The sequence below is a fragment of the Megascapheus bottae genome, chromosome 9 (assembly GCF_031878675.1).
Source record: "Megascapheus bottae isolate mThoBot1 chromosome 9, mThoBot2.hap1, whole genome shotgun sequence".
Lineage (NCBI taxonomy): Eukaryota > Metazoa > Chordata > Mammalia > Rodentia > Geomyidae > Megascapheus > Megascapheus bottae.
Genome location: NC_143517.1, coordinates 29,923,911 through 29,938,647, shown reverse-complemented (window position 1 = coordinate 29,938,647; position 14,737 = coordinate 29,923,911). Strand labels below are relative to the sequence as shown.

Genomic DNA, 14,737 nt, shown 5'->3' with positions numbered 1-14,737 from the left:
TGCCCAGGCCCTGAGTTCAAGGCCCAGGACTGGCAAAGAAAATTCTTATAAAATATAAAGTAATATAACATGTGTTTACACATGGTTATATATTTAAATATTTTAGAAAAATATAGCTTTGAGTATATGGGGAATTAAGAGTCAAGATGGGTAGAGACTTAACTTTTGTATACATTTCTGCATTTTTTGGTTATTATGTATATATTATTTTACAATTAAGACTATGATATTTAAATTTTTTCCAGTAGAACATATCCTAACCAGAATTATAGATTTGCAAATAAATAAAAAAAATATGATGACAAAATTCCTCAAAATGGTTAAAAATTATTCACTAATCAAGATGCATTATATTCACAAATTGATACATTAAACTAAAACATGTTGCTGCAGATACTAAAATTAGTTTATTAATAATAAATAGTAATAAAGATAAAGTAATAAAATAACTACATTCAAGATACTATGTAACTTCATAGTGATAAATGCTAAATAAAGTTATAATTAGGAGACATTTAAGATACCACTCAATACAGACTTTTCTAAACACTCCTTTGTATCCTGCAAAGTAATGTTATCTTAATGTATATGATAGTTTGATATATGACAAGACATTTTGACTCACAAGAAGAAAAAATTATTGCTCTGCTACATCAAATTTCAGGTTTAACATAGGTTAAATATGAAAGGTAGGATAAGAGAGTAAAGCATAAACATCCAAAAGCTCACTCCTAACCTTAACAAATCAATCATCCCAACCTGATTTGTCCTCTGTGTCATCAAAGTCCACGTTGAAGGAATGCCCAGTGTTGCTGATGATTTTAGCTGAGGTGGGGTCATATTTGATAGTCAGAGGTCGAAGCGAGGAATCGTACTTCACTTCTTTGGTTTGAATCTCAATTGGAGATTGCTGATCACCATCAGCAATGGGGAAAAATTTATTCCAATGTGTAGGACCTTAAGGGGATAAGGACCCAAAGAAAAAGTTCCTTTATTCAACACATAGTTGTTAAGTGTAGTTCACTATGTGAAAATACAAACTAACATAATAACATCTGCAAAACTAACAAAATAGCATCTTCAAAATTACTTATTCTTTTTTCAAAACTCCTTAAGCTTATTTATTTATAGTTTGTCTTAAATCACTTTCAGAATTCAAATAATCCTCATAGAAGAGCATATCAATAGAGTATTTTCCAAAGGTACCTGTCCACCAAACTAAACACAACAGTGTAATTCATACTTGAAAACAAAGAGATTCCGTTTCCAATCCAAGAAGGTGATTTGGCTGCTCTAAGCGTCAACAAGTTTACAAGACTGAGAGACTCAGAAAGGCTGAGAAAGTCATTCCCCCTTCTGCCCTCCTTCCCTCCCTCCCTCCTTTACTTTAGGCTCACTTGTGTCACACATCTGGGTCACACAGGCCTCATCTCTATTCCCCACAATGTGCAATTGTCAGACCAAGGGCATAAGTACATTGTTCGCACCAATTAATCCAAATAAAATAGCTGTTCCATATCAGAAAAACTTAATATTGTTCAGCAGTGGGATCAGGTTGCAGTTTATTTCTCTCCTTGTACTTTCCAGGGGTCTTTTAGAAGTTTATTCACAAGTAAGTATGTATGTAAGCTAGTATGTTAATGACTATCATTTTAATTTCCCTGAACTATTCTATTCAAGTTCTGGCTCAAAATAGATAGGAAAGCTGCAGCTCCACATAAGTCTCAGTTCATTCTACAAACATGAGTCACTTTGTATGTTGGAAGCTATTATTTTCTCCTCTCTCCTATGTTGCAATTTACATAGCTATCACCAGGTGAGTGAGGCACATAGTTAGTTCATTAACCAGTTTTACTCTAAACATGAAGTTCTAATTAAAACAGCATTGCATGGAGATATTATCCTGCATCACTAAACAACAGCATACATTTCATAAATGACAAAACTTGGAATGGGATTTAGGGAAGTACAATATTTTACATTCATCAGCAACTTCAATCCATAAAAGGAGAAAAAAATGAAGAGGAATGAGCAGGGGAGAATATATGTTATTCTTTACACATCTATACAAAAAGTTACACCATGAATACATAACTGCACACTCAATTTAAAGGTGTTTAGATTTCAAAGAAAGTCTTTAGAAAATATGGAAAAGGCATTGCACTTCCTCATTCATTAAATGCCTTCATTTACCCTTTCTGAGTACTTTTCAATGCCTTCCTTTTTTCCTTCCTTCCTTTCTTTCCCTTCCCTTTCCTTCCTTCCTTCCTCTCTTCCTTCCTTCCTTCCTTGATTCCTTCCTTCTTTCTTTCTATTCTTTCTTTCTTTTCTTCCCCTCATCTCTTTCACCAGCCCTTGAACTCAGGGCCTGGGTGCTGTAACTAAGTGTGTTTGCTCAAAGTTAGTGCTCTCCACTGGAACCACAGTTCCACTACTGGCTTTTTGATAGTTAATTAATCTCATGGATTTTCATGCCCCGGCTGGCTTCAAACCAAGATCCTCAGATCTCAGCCTCCTGAATATGTAGAGTTATGTGTGTGAGCCACCATACCCTGGCAATCTTGTCCTGTTTTAATGTGAGAAACCTTTCTGTTTCACAGCTATCAAGTATGAGTTAACTTAATGAGAATCAGATTTCAAATATGCAATACATGTGTCACAACACGCTCTTGGTTTTGTCACAATCAGCAATTCCTATCCTTAACTCCTAATTCCTACCCTTAATGCTTCTGAATCCTTTATAACCATGACTGTTTTTAGAAGAACCAATCAAAAATAAAATAAAAATAAAGCTGCTTTGTTATCAGATATTCAATGCTTTTAACTGGCTCATTCACTATACTTCGTTTACTATACATAAATTGGTTCACTATAATTGGTTCATTTTCCGGCCTCTTATAGTTGACCTTTCTTTCATAAAGTTTACAGAATACTCAGCTTCAGCCTGATACAAAACAATAAAGTACTCAAAGGTTAATGAAAGAAATTGAAAATTGCTTGCCTGGGACCTCTTCCAGGGTTTACTTTGTTGATATTCCATTTGATGCAGATTCAGGAAAAATTCCCAAATTTCCCTAATCTGCTCAGTGGCTAGTTTTTCCAATGCCTAAATTTAAAAAAAAAAAAAAAGCTATGGTGCATGTCTAGTCAGGACACATTTCTAACAGAAATGTGCCAAATTTACCTGAAGGAGTGGTCCTCAGAAACTCATCAAGTCTACAAGATAGAAATGATCCAATAATTCCTAGCTAAAATACAAAATGTCTCCTTGATAATGCCTTTTCTAAGATGTGTGTGTGTGTGTTTGCACACTGGGGCTTGAACTCAGGGGCTAGGTGCTGTCCCTGAGCTTTTGTGCTCAAGACTAGGGCTACACCACTTGATCCACACCTTCACTTTCAGCTTTTTGATGCTTAATTGGAGAGAAGAGTCTCATGGACTTATGGTCGAGGATGACTTTGAACCATAATTCGCACATCTCACCTCCTGAGTAGCTAGGCTTACAGGTGTGAGCAACTAGCACCAGGCTTCTCAGATGATTTTTTTTGGGGGGGGGAGGGAGAGGTTGGTCATGAGGATTGAACTGTAGGCCTGGGCCCTGATCCTGAGCTCTTTAGCTCAAGGCTATCCCTTTACCACCTGAGCCACAGTGCCACTTCTTCCGGTGACTTTTATTTTAAAGAATTTCTGAAGATGAGCTTCATTGATGCCAATATTTTCTAATCTATGAAAGTATAATTCTTTCACTGATTGAAATACCCTTCATCCTAATTACAGTTCACTCAGTCTTGGCACCTAATAATTATTAAACCCCAGCAATGAAAATGATTCCATCAGGCAGGGGACATGAAATGAAATCTGTCTCGTGAGGTTTGTTTTTCCAAAATATAAACTATACATTAACCAAGCAATATGACAATACTATGGCTCAGTTAAAAAGAAATGTGCCTAAATTATATCTTTCATGATTAAACTTGTAAATTTCACCTGTTGCCATCTTTGACCTAATGTAGTAATACTACAAAGAAAACATTTCTGTTTCTGTAAGTTAGCCTTCTATAAAATTTTACTCTCCTGATCTCTTCAGTAAATGTACTTGGCCCCATTTTGTCAGTCATCCATTGGTGTTGCTTTGTGATAAATTTGGCTTTCAGAAAGTATTTCAATTCAATACATCTCGATCGCTGTTACTCTTTTCATGATTCACCTCCCATCTCTCCCACCCCCCCCATGCCTTCAAATTTCATGGTTCTCTTTTCACATATGTACATTACATTGTTCCATTACACTGATCCCGTCCCTTAAATGTCACCCACTGTCAAAGGGCACCTGTTTCCGCTGGTATTCATTTTGTTAAACTGTTACTTGCTCAAGTGGGGTTACACCACTGGCATTCACCCCTCTCCGTACCATACCGTAAGTTAGTTTTACTGTGTATACGCCTGGTGCACACAGCTTTGCACCTTGACTGAATAATCTTTAAACAATCAGATCAACCAAATACACACATAAGAAAAATGTTTTCTTGTCACACCTTAAGATACACAAAAAAAGAAGCGCAGGCCTTTTTTTTTTTTTTACTGCTACTCATCAACAGGGTGATAACACTGTTATACTTTCAACAATATTTTGCTAATAATCCTCAAATCTCTGCAAGGATGAGGGGGCAAAAACACCCCTTCCCATAATGCGCGTTCCTTGCTCAGAAAGAACAGAAAATTTTTTACCACATACACACACCCCAAAAGTAGTCATTCGCAGACAAAAAGGGGAGTGGGGCTGTCTTCCAGTAACAACCCACTAAGAAGTTTCCAGTATTCCGCCGGCCAAGGAGACCGTTGAATCATCGGTGTCAGTATGCCCGATGTTCAGATTTCTTAATTATCCTTTATTATTATTTTTTTCCACCCCGACACGGTGCGTCTCCTGGGTGAACGGCGAGCTGGAAGGACGCAAAGTGAACTTGACCTGCTTTAGTGAAGGTAGGTCATCTGACTTCTCATCTCCTAGCCTTGGAGAAGTAGAAGTCCTCAGCCTTCCAAGGAAAGGTGAAGGGGAGAAAGGGGACCCTCTCCCCCCACGCCCACTCCTCCACCCACGCATCCCCCCTGCACCTGGCGGAGCAGCCGGGACCCAGCCTCCCGCGGTCCCGCGCTGGGAATGGTGCTGTTTAAATAGGAACCGAAAAGTTTTCCAGTCGAGGTGGAGACGCTGGGCGCGGGGCGCGGGGCACGATGCCAGTCCCCCCCCCCCATCCTCCCCCTCTCCCCACTCAGAGATTTCCCCCCTCCTCCTCTAACCCGTGGAGGACCCTCACCGTTGTGCTCGCCGTACCCCCAGCTGAGCCTCGCCATGGTCCCGCGCCGTGGAAGGTGGTGGAAGAGGTGTCTGAAGCAGCGGAGGAGTGAGGGAGCGGCCGCCGAGCCTGGGAGGGCGGGAGCCAGCAGAGGGCCTGCCCTCCGCGAGCCCCGGGCTCCTGGGGCGCAGCCCCGGAACCCTCGGGCCCGGCGCTCCCGACCGCGTCCTCCAGGGGGCAGTGGCGTGTGTGAGGCCGGCACCCAAACGCGCCCCGAAAGGGGATGGGGAGATGGTCTGAGTGCTGGGGCGCCAGTCCTTGATGTTGCCGGGTTGCACTCGAGGAGGGGGGGGAATGGGAGATCGGGACAGACAGACAGACAGACAGACAGACAGACAGACAGACAGACAGACAGACAGACATGCACACGCACACTCACATGCACCCAAAGCTTTCAGATTTCTTGCTTTCTGGAAAGTAGTGACACTGGAGAAGGAAGCAGTCTGGAAGGAGATTTTGGAAATGAACTCCCCATCCTGCAGCTGCTGGAGATGAGAGGCAGAGGTTCAAGACGGCAGCGGCGGTGGTAATCACCACCCAAACGCATTCTAAACAATAATGACAATAGTAATCACCACCACTTAGAAATAGCAACCACTACTTACCAGAGCTTACCGTGGGCTCGGGTCTTAGCTAAGATGAATTCCCACATTTTTTCCCCCCTCTGAGATCCTTCCAGCATTCCAATCAGAAAAGAATACTGAGCTCCCCACCCCCACCCCTCTCTAATTAGAAGGTCAGGAAATGAAACTTAAGTGATGCTAAATGGCATCCTTGGCGGGTCACACAGCTATTAGAGACCCAAAAAAGGAACTCAGCCCCGACCCTGGGAGTGAGGGACAGGGTTGGGGAAACCTGTCCTGACTTCCTGGCCTGTACTCACTCAGGCACACAGCAGGGCAGCAGGCGAGATCCGCCTTGCTTGTGGATGCTTGGCCCCCAATTCCCCTGCCCTTTGATCTGCGAAAAGGAACGTTTCCAGGCCATTTTCCTGTCCAAGGCTGATACAATTGCTCCCACTGAATACCATTAAATGACTGTTTAAGTGACATGTCTTTTTTTTTTCTTTCTTTCTTGACATGCCCCATAGAGTAGTAATCCAAGTCCCTGGGGAGACTCTCGTTAGTTCCGTCTTTTTTTTTTTTTAGGCAGTTCTAAGTAAGGATCCATGTGATCTATTCCTCTTTAGACCTGATATGATCCCAATACTTCAGCCTGTCTGCCCCTCCTGCTTGTGTTGTCCTTAGTGAGTCTAGAAAGCAGTATGAACAATGTCAAAGTCACCAGCACAGTGGAGGCTTGAATCTAAGGGAAAGCGCTTACATATGGTTTCCCTCCCGCTCATATTTGCTGATAGAATTGCGTTTGATTATGCCACTTGGGGGGTGCATGGGCACACATACAGTGCACCAGTACTGGAACTTGAGCTCCTGCTTAGTGCTCTACCATTTGAGCCACACATTGTTTTATTGTTGATGTTGTTGGTTAAATGGAAATAGGACTCTCTCAGATTTGTCTGCTCAAACTGCTTTCGAATTAGGATGTCCAGATTCAACCTCTTGAGTAGCTAGAGTGACAGATGTGTATCATTAGCACCTAGCATTTTCAGATGAATGAATGTCTTAGCCAACACTTGGTGAGTTTAGCAGCAGGATATTGGGGAATTGATATTATTCTTATAAGTTTTTAATCAGCATGAATCCCCCCCCCCAAAAAAAAACACTCTGGAGACAAGAAGAGTGACCTAGTGGTAGAGGGCTTGCGTAGCCTGCATGAAGCCCTGGATTTGATTCCTTGGTACCACATAACACAGAAAAAACTGGAAGTGCAGCTGTGGATCAAGTGGTAGAGCACTAGCCTTGAGCACAGAGAGGCACAGGAACAGTGACCAGGCCTGAGTTCAGGCCTGAGGACTGGCAAAAAATAAACCTTTGGGAAATGAGAACTTTGTACTTCCTTAAATCTGTAAACCCATTAACTTACAGAGTAACCCTTCATAATCATGCTTAGAGTAACCCTTCATAATCATGCACATTTTCTCCTTAACAAAGCCTCTGTCACTGGCTCACAATGACTTGTGCAAACAAGTAAAGGACAATGAATGTTGGCCAGAGGGCCTTGGCCAGGAAGCCTGACCAAGAAAATGGTTCTCTGCATTTTACCTTGTACCACTTAGATCCAGTTAAAGCTTCCTCAGACACAGTAAGTGAAGTGACTGTTTCATGAAATCAGACAACTGTGTGTTGCAAGGAGCCGCACTTGCCAGTTCCAATCTAGCCATTGCAATGTTTGACTAACACAGTGACACATTAAGGAAGTATCAGATATGAAAATGTAAGCTACTATTGTTTTATTTGGAATGTACACAATATGCATCTTTATCCAAGATGCATATGTTCCCAGGTGTTCTTTTTAGAAACTCTAAAGGTGAAATAAAGTGGCTAGTATCACCTGACTTTTACCCGGAAAATGAAGTGAGCAAAGTTCCCCAGCTACCTAGAGGGGATTGTCAGAACAGAGCTCGAGTCTGTGGAGTCCCAAGTCCAAGTTGCTCTTAGTCTGTGCCCAATTGTCTCCATTTACTGAGTCTTGTGTAGCTGGGGCTTATTAACGACAGAAATCTCTTATCATTCATTACCTTGGGGAATATGTTGATTTTATGGCATTGATCTTAGATACAGTTTCAATTTATTTAACTTCCCTTATCTAAAGTTATCCTTTAAGATTAGGATTGCATAATTCAGTCCTCCAAGGAAAAAAATACAGTTCCCCAAAATTTGAAGCCTGGCTTTGGTGACCCAGATTTCAGGCCAAATTGAGGCTTCTCTGACCAAAACTGAAAGGGTGATTTCAGTGAATTCCTCTGAATTCATCCATTCAGATTAGTGTCACAGTATAATTAACTTAGGCCAAGTCCAGATACAGTAGAAGGCAGAAAGCTCTCTCTTCCTATGACATATTGGTAAAGTCTTGGAATCACAGTTCCAAAAACTATGTTGTTGAAGAAAACCCACGCATTCTCAGAATGCAGATTTTAACCCTGTACTGTGGATGTTTGATTCATTTTTCCCATAATACCATTCAACTTCCATTAAAGATATGTAGCCTTTTAACAAATCTAAAATGTTCATTTTCTTGCCTAAATCTTGGGGGCACCTTTTGCCTTTGGGGATTCATGAATTCATAAAATTAAGGACAGAGTTCAAGCCCCAGAACTGGCAAAAAAAATCTCTGATAATATTATCTTTGAGTATATTTTTAAATACTTTAAAAAACCTTTAAGCAATGTATTTTTCTTTCTATATACACAGTTCATTTAATTTATAGGACAATATGGCCCTTAGAAAGTTAATATATTCTATTTTTTATCTTATCAGTACCTTGTGATAAGGTACTGTGATTTCTGTGAAATAAAGTAGGAATAGGGCCAAACTCTTGGTATGAGATTGAAAAACAAACAAAACAAAAACCAGAAATTCAAGATCTTTCTTCCATCTGTGGCTGAATTTAAGGACTGAATGATATCATTGAAGTTTTATGGGAATTTATTTTTTGTGTGAGATGTCTTCATTTTCTTCCATCATAGAAAAACTTCCAGGTTCGGAGAAGAGGTGGTTGGCATTACCAGATGCTTGCAGGTGACAGCAACACCACAAGCTCTATCAGGAAGATCCTCAACCCAACTAGGACCACATGAGGAAAGAACAATCCCAGAAGGGGATGCTAAGTACATAATGTTCTCCAAAGTGGACATAACAATATCTATATATGAAAAAGTAGTCCCATAGTAGTGGAGACTTTTTCAAGGTCATACTATGGATTGGTGAGAGAGAGAAGCCCATGCCCCATATTATAAAATGCCTTTGTTCTTGCATGCATAAAATCATGCTATTTCTTTCATGTCTGTCAGTATCACAAAATAAAAGCCAGACCCCACAGGTGTTAAAACCCCTCCTGACATTCCTTTGCATCTATTTCTTTATCTACCTTCACCTATATCAATAATGTCACACTTACATAATTCATATCTAATTGTATTTGTCTTATTTGTTACTCTGGTCTTATAAGATATTCTAATGGTTTTGTGTAGGTTTGATTTCATTTTGGTTTTGCTCCAACATATTATAAGCATATGTATGCATATGTGTTTGTATGTATGTGCATCATTCATATATGATAGGAGCCTTAGGAACATTCTGTACCAGCATTTAAAAATGCTGCTTTAGCTAGGTGTGGTGGCTCAAGCCTGTAATCCTAGCTACTTAGGGGGCTGAGATCTTTTTCTTTTCTTTTTTTTTTTTTTTTTTTTTGCCAGTCCTTTGGCTTTCCTTAAGGCTAGTGCTCTACTACTTGAACCATAGCACCACTTCTGGCTTTTCTATGTATGTGGTACCAAGGAATCAAATGCTTCTCTTTGTGCATGCTAGGCATGCACTCTATCACTAGGCCACACTCCTGGCTGGAGGCTGAGATATGAGGATTGCCATTCAAAGCCAGCTGGGGCACTAAAGACCCTGAAATTCTCATCTCCAGTGAACCACTAGAAAATGGGAAGTGGCTCTGTGGCTCAAGGGTAGGGCAGTAGCCTTGAAGCTGAAGAGCTCAGGGACACTGCTCAGGCCCAAAGTTCAAGCCCCCTCTCCCCGGAAAAATAAATAACATGCTGCTCTTTAGAACTAACACCAAATAGGAATAAACACACAGTCACAAGTAATTATGCTTCTTACTTTAACATATTCATTATTCTTTGTGATGGAAATATTCTTTTGTAACAGCTTATCTTTCTATAAACAGATCCATGAGTTGGCAGAAAGGACTTCAGCAAACGCCAGCTGAGATCGTGCCCTGTCAACTAGTCTTGAAACTTAAAACTCTGTGATTCCCTTTGCAAAATGGTTTTCATACCCTATTTGAATAGTTCTAACAAAGTACTCTTTCGTAAGTCTTTAAATGGAACATCAATATCAATCTGTCTACATTTGTTTGAAATCTCGTTTTCCTCTGATCTCAACAAAGAGAAACATGTGAAAACTGTTAGTTTAAATGGTGATATCCTCTCGGAAGAATTGAGTCATTTTCTTAAAAAGAAGGCAAAAAGGTTTCTTCTCAATTTTCCTACGTTCCCTGTAGTTTTTGTTTTTACATTTCGTACTGTGACTGGTTTAGGTGCCCCCGCCGCGCGGTCAGGAACTCTACTTTTGCCTGGATGAGTTTCCCCCTTGGAGCTGAGTACAAATGGTCTTGGAGTCCCTGTCGGGTCGCAGCGTCAGCCGAGCGCGCAGCGCCCCCTCCTGGAGGGAAGGCCGAGCCGGCGGGCAGCCAGACCGAGAGTCCACGTGTGAACCGCGGGAAGCTCTTCACCAATCAGACCACTCAGAAACACCCCAGCTGGCCCCTGATTCGTACTTTCATCGGAACTTTGAGAGTTGGCCGCCCGTGCCAACACTCCAGGTCTCAGCAAACACCCACCCACCCACCACCGACGCGTAGGTAGGAGCTTGTGGGCGTGTGGCTAGGACGAGTTGAGCGTATACAGTGTGGGCGTGGCTCTATTTGGAAGGTGGGCGTGGCCCCCTGGGTACTGACCGCAGGATTGGTGAGGTCCGCCTGTAGGCGGGACTTCCTCCCAGTAGGCAGGTCTTCACTCTGCCTTCCCGGTGCCGGGTGGGCGGGTCTGAGTCTGAGAGCGGAACTACGGCGAGCTCACGGCCCCGCACCGCGGCCACTTCCGCCAGCAATCAGATGAAGTCGTCCGCACGGAGGGTACTGCACGCGGGTACCGAGGATCCGGAGCGGTGAGTGGGATGTCTTAGTGAGCTGGCATGTAGATTTGGGGGGGATCATGACAGGGCTAGATAGGCCTGTGTGGGCCGGCGGGCCTGCTCTCCTTCGCGCTCGGCTTCAGGCCGCCCTGCCTGGCCACGAGTTACCCTACACCAGGCCCGGATCCTCGGGGCATTCCCGGGCCAGGCTCCCACCGATCCCACGAAGTGGCCACCCACTGCTGCCCTAACCCTCGGCCCAAGCAGGCTGTTGCTTTGTCACGAGGCTTTCTGTGTCCCCGCCTCCGGCCGATGGGTCTCTCTGGCGTCGTGGATTTTGTAGTGTGGTATTATTATTCATTTTCTGCTTAGGTAATAATGTGTGTTCCCTGCTGCCTTCTGTTTCCTAAAAACACAAGTACTGTCCTAAAGTTCATGCTCCAGGAAATCCTTATAGAGACCCGTAAAACAGCCAGGTGTAGTTTGTGGGCATATATTGCAACCTAAGGGACCTTCCCCTCCTCCCCCCCCCCCCCCCCCCCCCCGCCCTCCGAGCTCTGATCTTGTCTACATGGGCCTTTAATCTTGGCATGTGTTGGTTACTTAAAGTGTGACTGTGACAAGCTAACTTCTCTTAGCTTCACGATTTAATTCTGTAAAATGGTTGTAATGGCACATATCAACACACCACTGGTACATACACCAAAAAGTTACCTAAATGTTAACTATTAGCATTTTAGAGATTGTTCCTCCTCACTGAGGAGAGATAGTTCTAAGATAAAAACCATCGGTGTAATGTGTGTTTAGCTACATAAAGCAAAGAAAGCCAGATTTCAGGGCCACAAATGTTGCAAATAGTGACACAATATGATTTGGGAAAGTAACTGGAAGGAAATAGGCATGTAAAAGAAGTAATTTTGATTGTTCAAGAGAGAATGGAGTAAAAAATGAAAAGTAGAGCAGTTTTTAAAGTATGATAGTGTATAGACTGGCTGAGATATGGCTGGTGATGTTTATCAGGTGCTATTAAAAAAAAGTTGTGTTTGTGACACACATGAAATGTGCTAGGTGCTGGGGATGTAGGAAAAGTTTTTACTTTAAAAACATACAGTTCATAAACACAGGCACTAACTGAACTTTTTTTCTTTTCTAAGACAATGGCCAAGAACAAATTAAGAGGGCAGAAGTCCAGGAATGTGTTTCACATAGCCAGTCAAAAGAACTTCAAGGCTAAAAGCAAAGCAAAACCAGTTACTACAAATCTTAAGAAGGTGAGCAAATTTTTGGAAACATAATTGTAAAGCTGTGGAACAACAATTCTGCATTTTGAACCCAAAGTTCTCAGACTTTCCTACATAAAGAAGGCATACATTTATTTAAAGAAAAAGTTGAAAACCTCCTCCCTTTAAATCTAAATGTAAGAGTGGGGGGAAAAAAGAATTTTAGGTGCATTTGCATAAAGTATCATGTGACAGTTTAATAGCTTTATTAGAATAGAGCAATTGTTTTTAAATGGCATGGAAAACTTAATTTTTGAATGTACTCTCAGAACCAAGATATAGCCTGTAACCCATACCTATTTTTTCCTTACCATATCTCAGCTGATTAAATGAAGATAAAGTAATTTGTTTCTTAAAATGCAAATTTTGAAAAGAAATCTTATTTATATTTTAAAAATTTGGGGGCTTTAAGGTTCAGTAGCTCCATTAACAAACAGTTTGCAAGTTTAAGTAGTAGTAGAATCAACTTTCCAGGACTCAACTGGCAGTATGGTTTGAAGTCGGTGGCGATGATTTGAAGTGAAGGCAGTCAGCCATTTCTGACCTTCTCCGGCTTGAGTTCTGAGCTGAGAAAAGGTGCCTTGGAGACCAGGCAGGATGGTGCACGCCTGTATACCCAGGATTGGGGGCGGCTGTTGCAGGAGGATGTTGTGTTCAAGGCCAGCCTGTGTAACCAAAAAAAAACCAGGGCCAGGAGTGTGGCCTAGTGGTAGAGCCTAGCATGCACCAAGCCCTGGGTTCAATTCCTAGGTATCACATACACAGAAAAAGCTGGAAATGGTGCTGTGGCTCAATTCGTAGAGTGCTTGCTTTGAGAAAGCTCAAGGACAGTGCCCAGGCCCTGAATCAAACCCCAGGACTAGGGAAAAAAAAGGGGGTGGCAGATGAGGACACTGCTGGGATTAACTCAGTTGCCAAGCAAGTTTGAACAAGGGATACTTAAAAGTTATAAAAACATAAAGAAGAGCTGGGAGTTTGGCCTAGTGGTGCAGTGTTTGCATAGCATGCAAGCAAGACTTGGGTTCAGTTCCCTGGTACCACATAGCATAGAAAAAAGCTGCAAGTGATGCTGTGGCTCAAATGATAGAGCTCTAGCCTTGCGAAAGCCCAAAGACTGTGTTCAGGCCCTGAGTTCAAGCCCCAGAACAGGCAAAAATAAACAAAAACCAGAAGTGATTAGCCGAAAGCATCTGGAAAATAATGCATATGGAATTAGTTTCAGTGAGGCTGAAGAGCTGTTAGTAAACAATAGTCTTCCAGATAAGGAAGTGGTGGAGTAGCTGGTCATGACCAAGTCTTAAGTCATTCTGTAGGAGCTGAGGTGGGGAAAAGGAAATATCCCTGAAGAAACCCTTCAGAGATTAATAAAAAGCCATAGATATACCTCCTTGTGCAAGACACTAAACAGCAATAGATCTGAGAGGTCCCTTGAGTCAAGGCCTGAAAGATTCCATGAAATAATTGTTAACTTAAGTGACAGCAACAGAGACTCCAGAATATTCTCATGCATATAATGTATAGGAACACCACTCCCACCTTTCAGACACTGAAGAGAAGGACTGTGGGGAGCTTCACTGAGGCAACTGATGAAGGATTCGCTGGAAGGTACAAAATTTACTACCTAGGTTTTGTTTTCCAAATACTGGAAGCACTTTAGTCTAGAAAGATTATGGCAACGTTTTTAACTACTTGTACCAGGAAAGCCAGTAACACTTTTTGGTATGAATTATCTTCACAGTTTGATATAGTTAGCTTAACATTTTATCTTCAGTAGTGTGAGATGGTTGATTTATGCCTTTTTGTTAACAGATAAACATTGTGAATGAAGAAAAAATTAACAGAATGAATAAAGCTTTTGTCAACATTCAGAAAGAACTTGCACACTTCTCAAAGGGCCTTTCTCTTGAACCTCTGAAAAAAGACCTGGTAAGTAGAAATGATTTCCTCTTGTTAAGGCTAATATACTTAAGGATAATAAATCAGAGATTTACCAGGGTGTCTAGGCCTCTAATACTCCTGGCTTTGTGATTTGTATTCACTTTTAAAACAGAGCCTGAATGTAAGAATTGACTCTTCTCTTGGCTAAAGTGTGATAGGAGAACTAAGTTGGACAATAGATTATGTACAAGTTACTTTTGTTTATGGTTGAAATATTAAATGTAACTTTCCTCCCTTTAGATTCCTCAGCATCCTGAGAATAAGCCAGTAAATGTTGATGAAGCTACACAACTAATGGCGCAGTTGTAATAATCCCCCCAAAAGATCAATAAAATGTTTTATACAACTTTATTTTTTAAAAATCTTGTTAATGTACAGGCATTGGCACATTTTTAAACTAC

The 14,737-nt window shown here is 41.6% G+C and overlaps 2 protein-coding genes across 2 annotated transcripts in view; one reads left to right on the top strand and one right to left on the bottom strand.

Moving 5' to 3' along the window:
* Ca13 (carbonic anhydrase 13) overlaps positions 1 to 5,424 on the bottom strand; it is a 28,596-nt gene extending 23,172 nt beyond the window's left edge. Inside the window, exons 1-2 of the mRNA XM_090339015.1 lie at positions 5,318 to 5,424; positions 760 to 957 (exon numbers count right to left, since the gene is read on the bottom strand). Of these exons, the coding sequence (XP_090195141.1) occupies positions 760 to 957; positions 5,318 to 5,354 (235 nt within the window). The 5' untranslated portion in view covers positions 5,355 to 5,424. The remainder of the gene's footprint in view (positions 1 to 759; positions 958 to 5,317) is intronic.
* Positions 5,425 to 11,017: 5,593 nt separating this feature from the next.
* On the top strand, positions 11,018 to 14,687 carry Rbis (ribosomal biogenesis factor). The gene is made up of 4 exons (XM_090339011.1): positions 11,018 to 11,151; positions 12,273 to 12,389; positions 14,208 to 14,324; positions 14,577 to 14,687. Exons 2-4 carry the CDS (start codon positions 12,276 to 12,278, stop codon positions 14,643 to 14,645), a joined length of 300 nt encoding a protein of 99 aa, XP_090195137.1. The 5' UTR covers positions 11,018 to 11,151; positions 12,273 to 12,275; the 3' UTR covers positions 14,646 to 14,687.
* Positions 14,688 to 14,737: the final 50 nt, after the last annotated feature.

What these genes read in the sequence shown, in the direction of transcription:
- Rbis (XM_090339011.1), top strand. Translation starts at nt 12,276, where the DNA reads ATGGCCAAGAACAAATTAAGAGGGCAGAAGTCCAGGAATGTGTTTCAC. An exon ending in TTACTACAAATCTTAAGAAG is followed by an intron (nt 12,390 to 14,207) that starts GTGAGCAAATTT and finishes TTTTGTTAACAG; the next exon opens with ATAAACATTGTGAATGAAGA. An exon ending in AACCTCTGAAAAAAGACCTG is followed by an intron (nt 14,325 to 14,576) that starts GTAAGTAGAAAT and finishes TCCTCCCTTTAG; the next exon opens with ATTCCTCAGCATCCTGAGAA.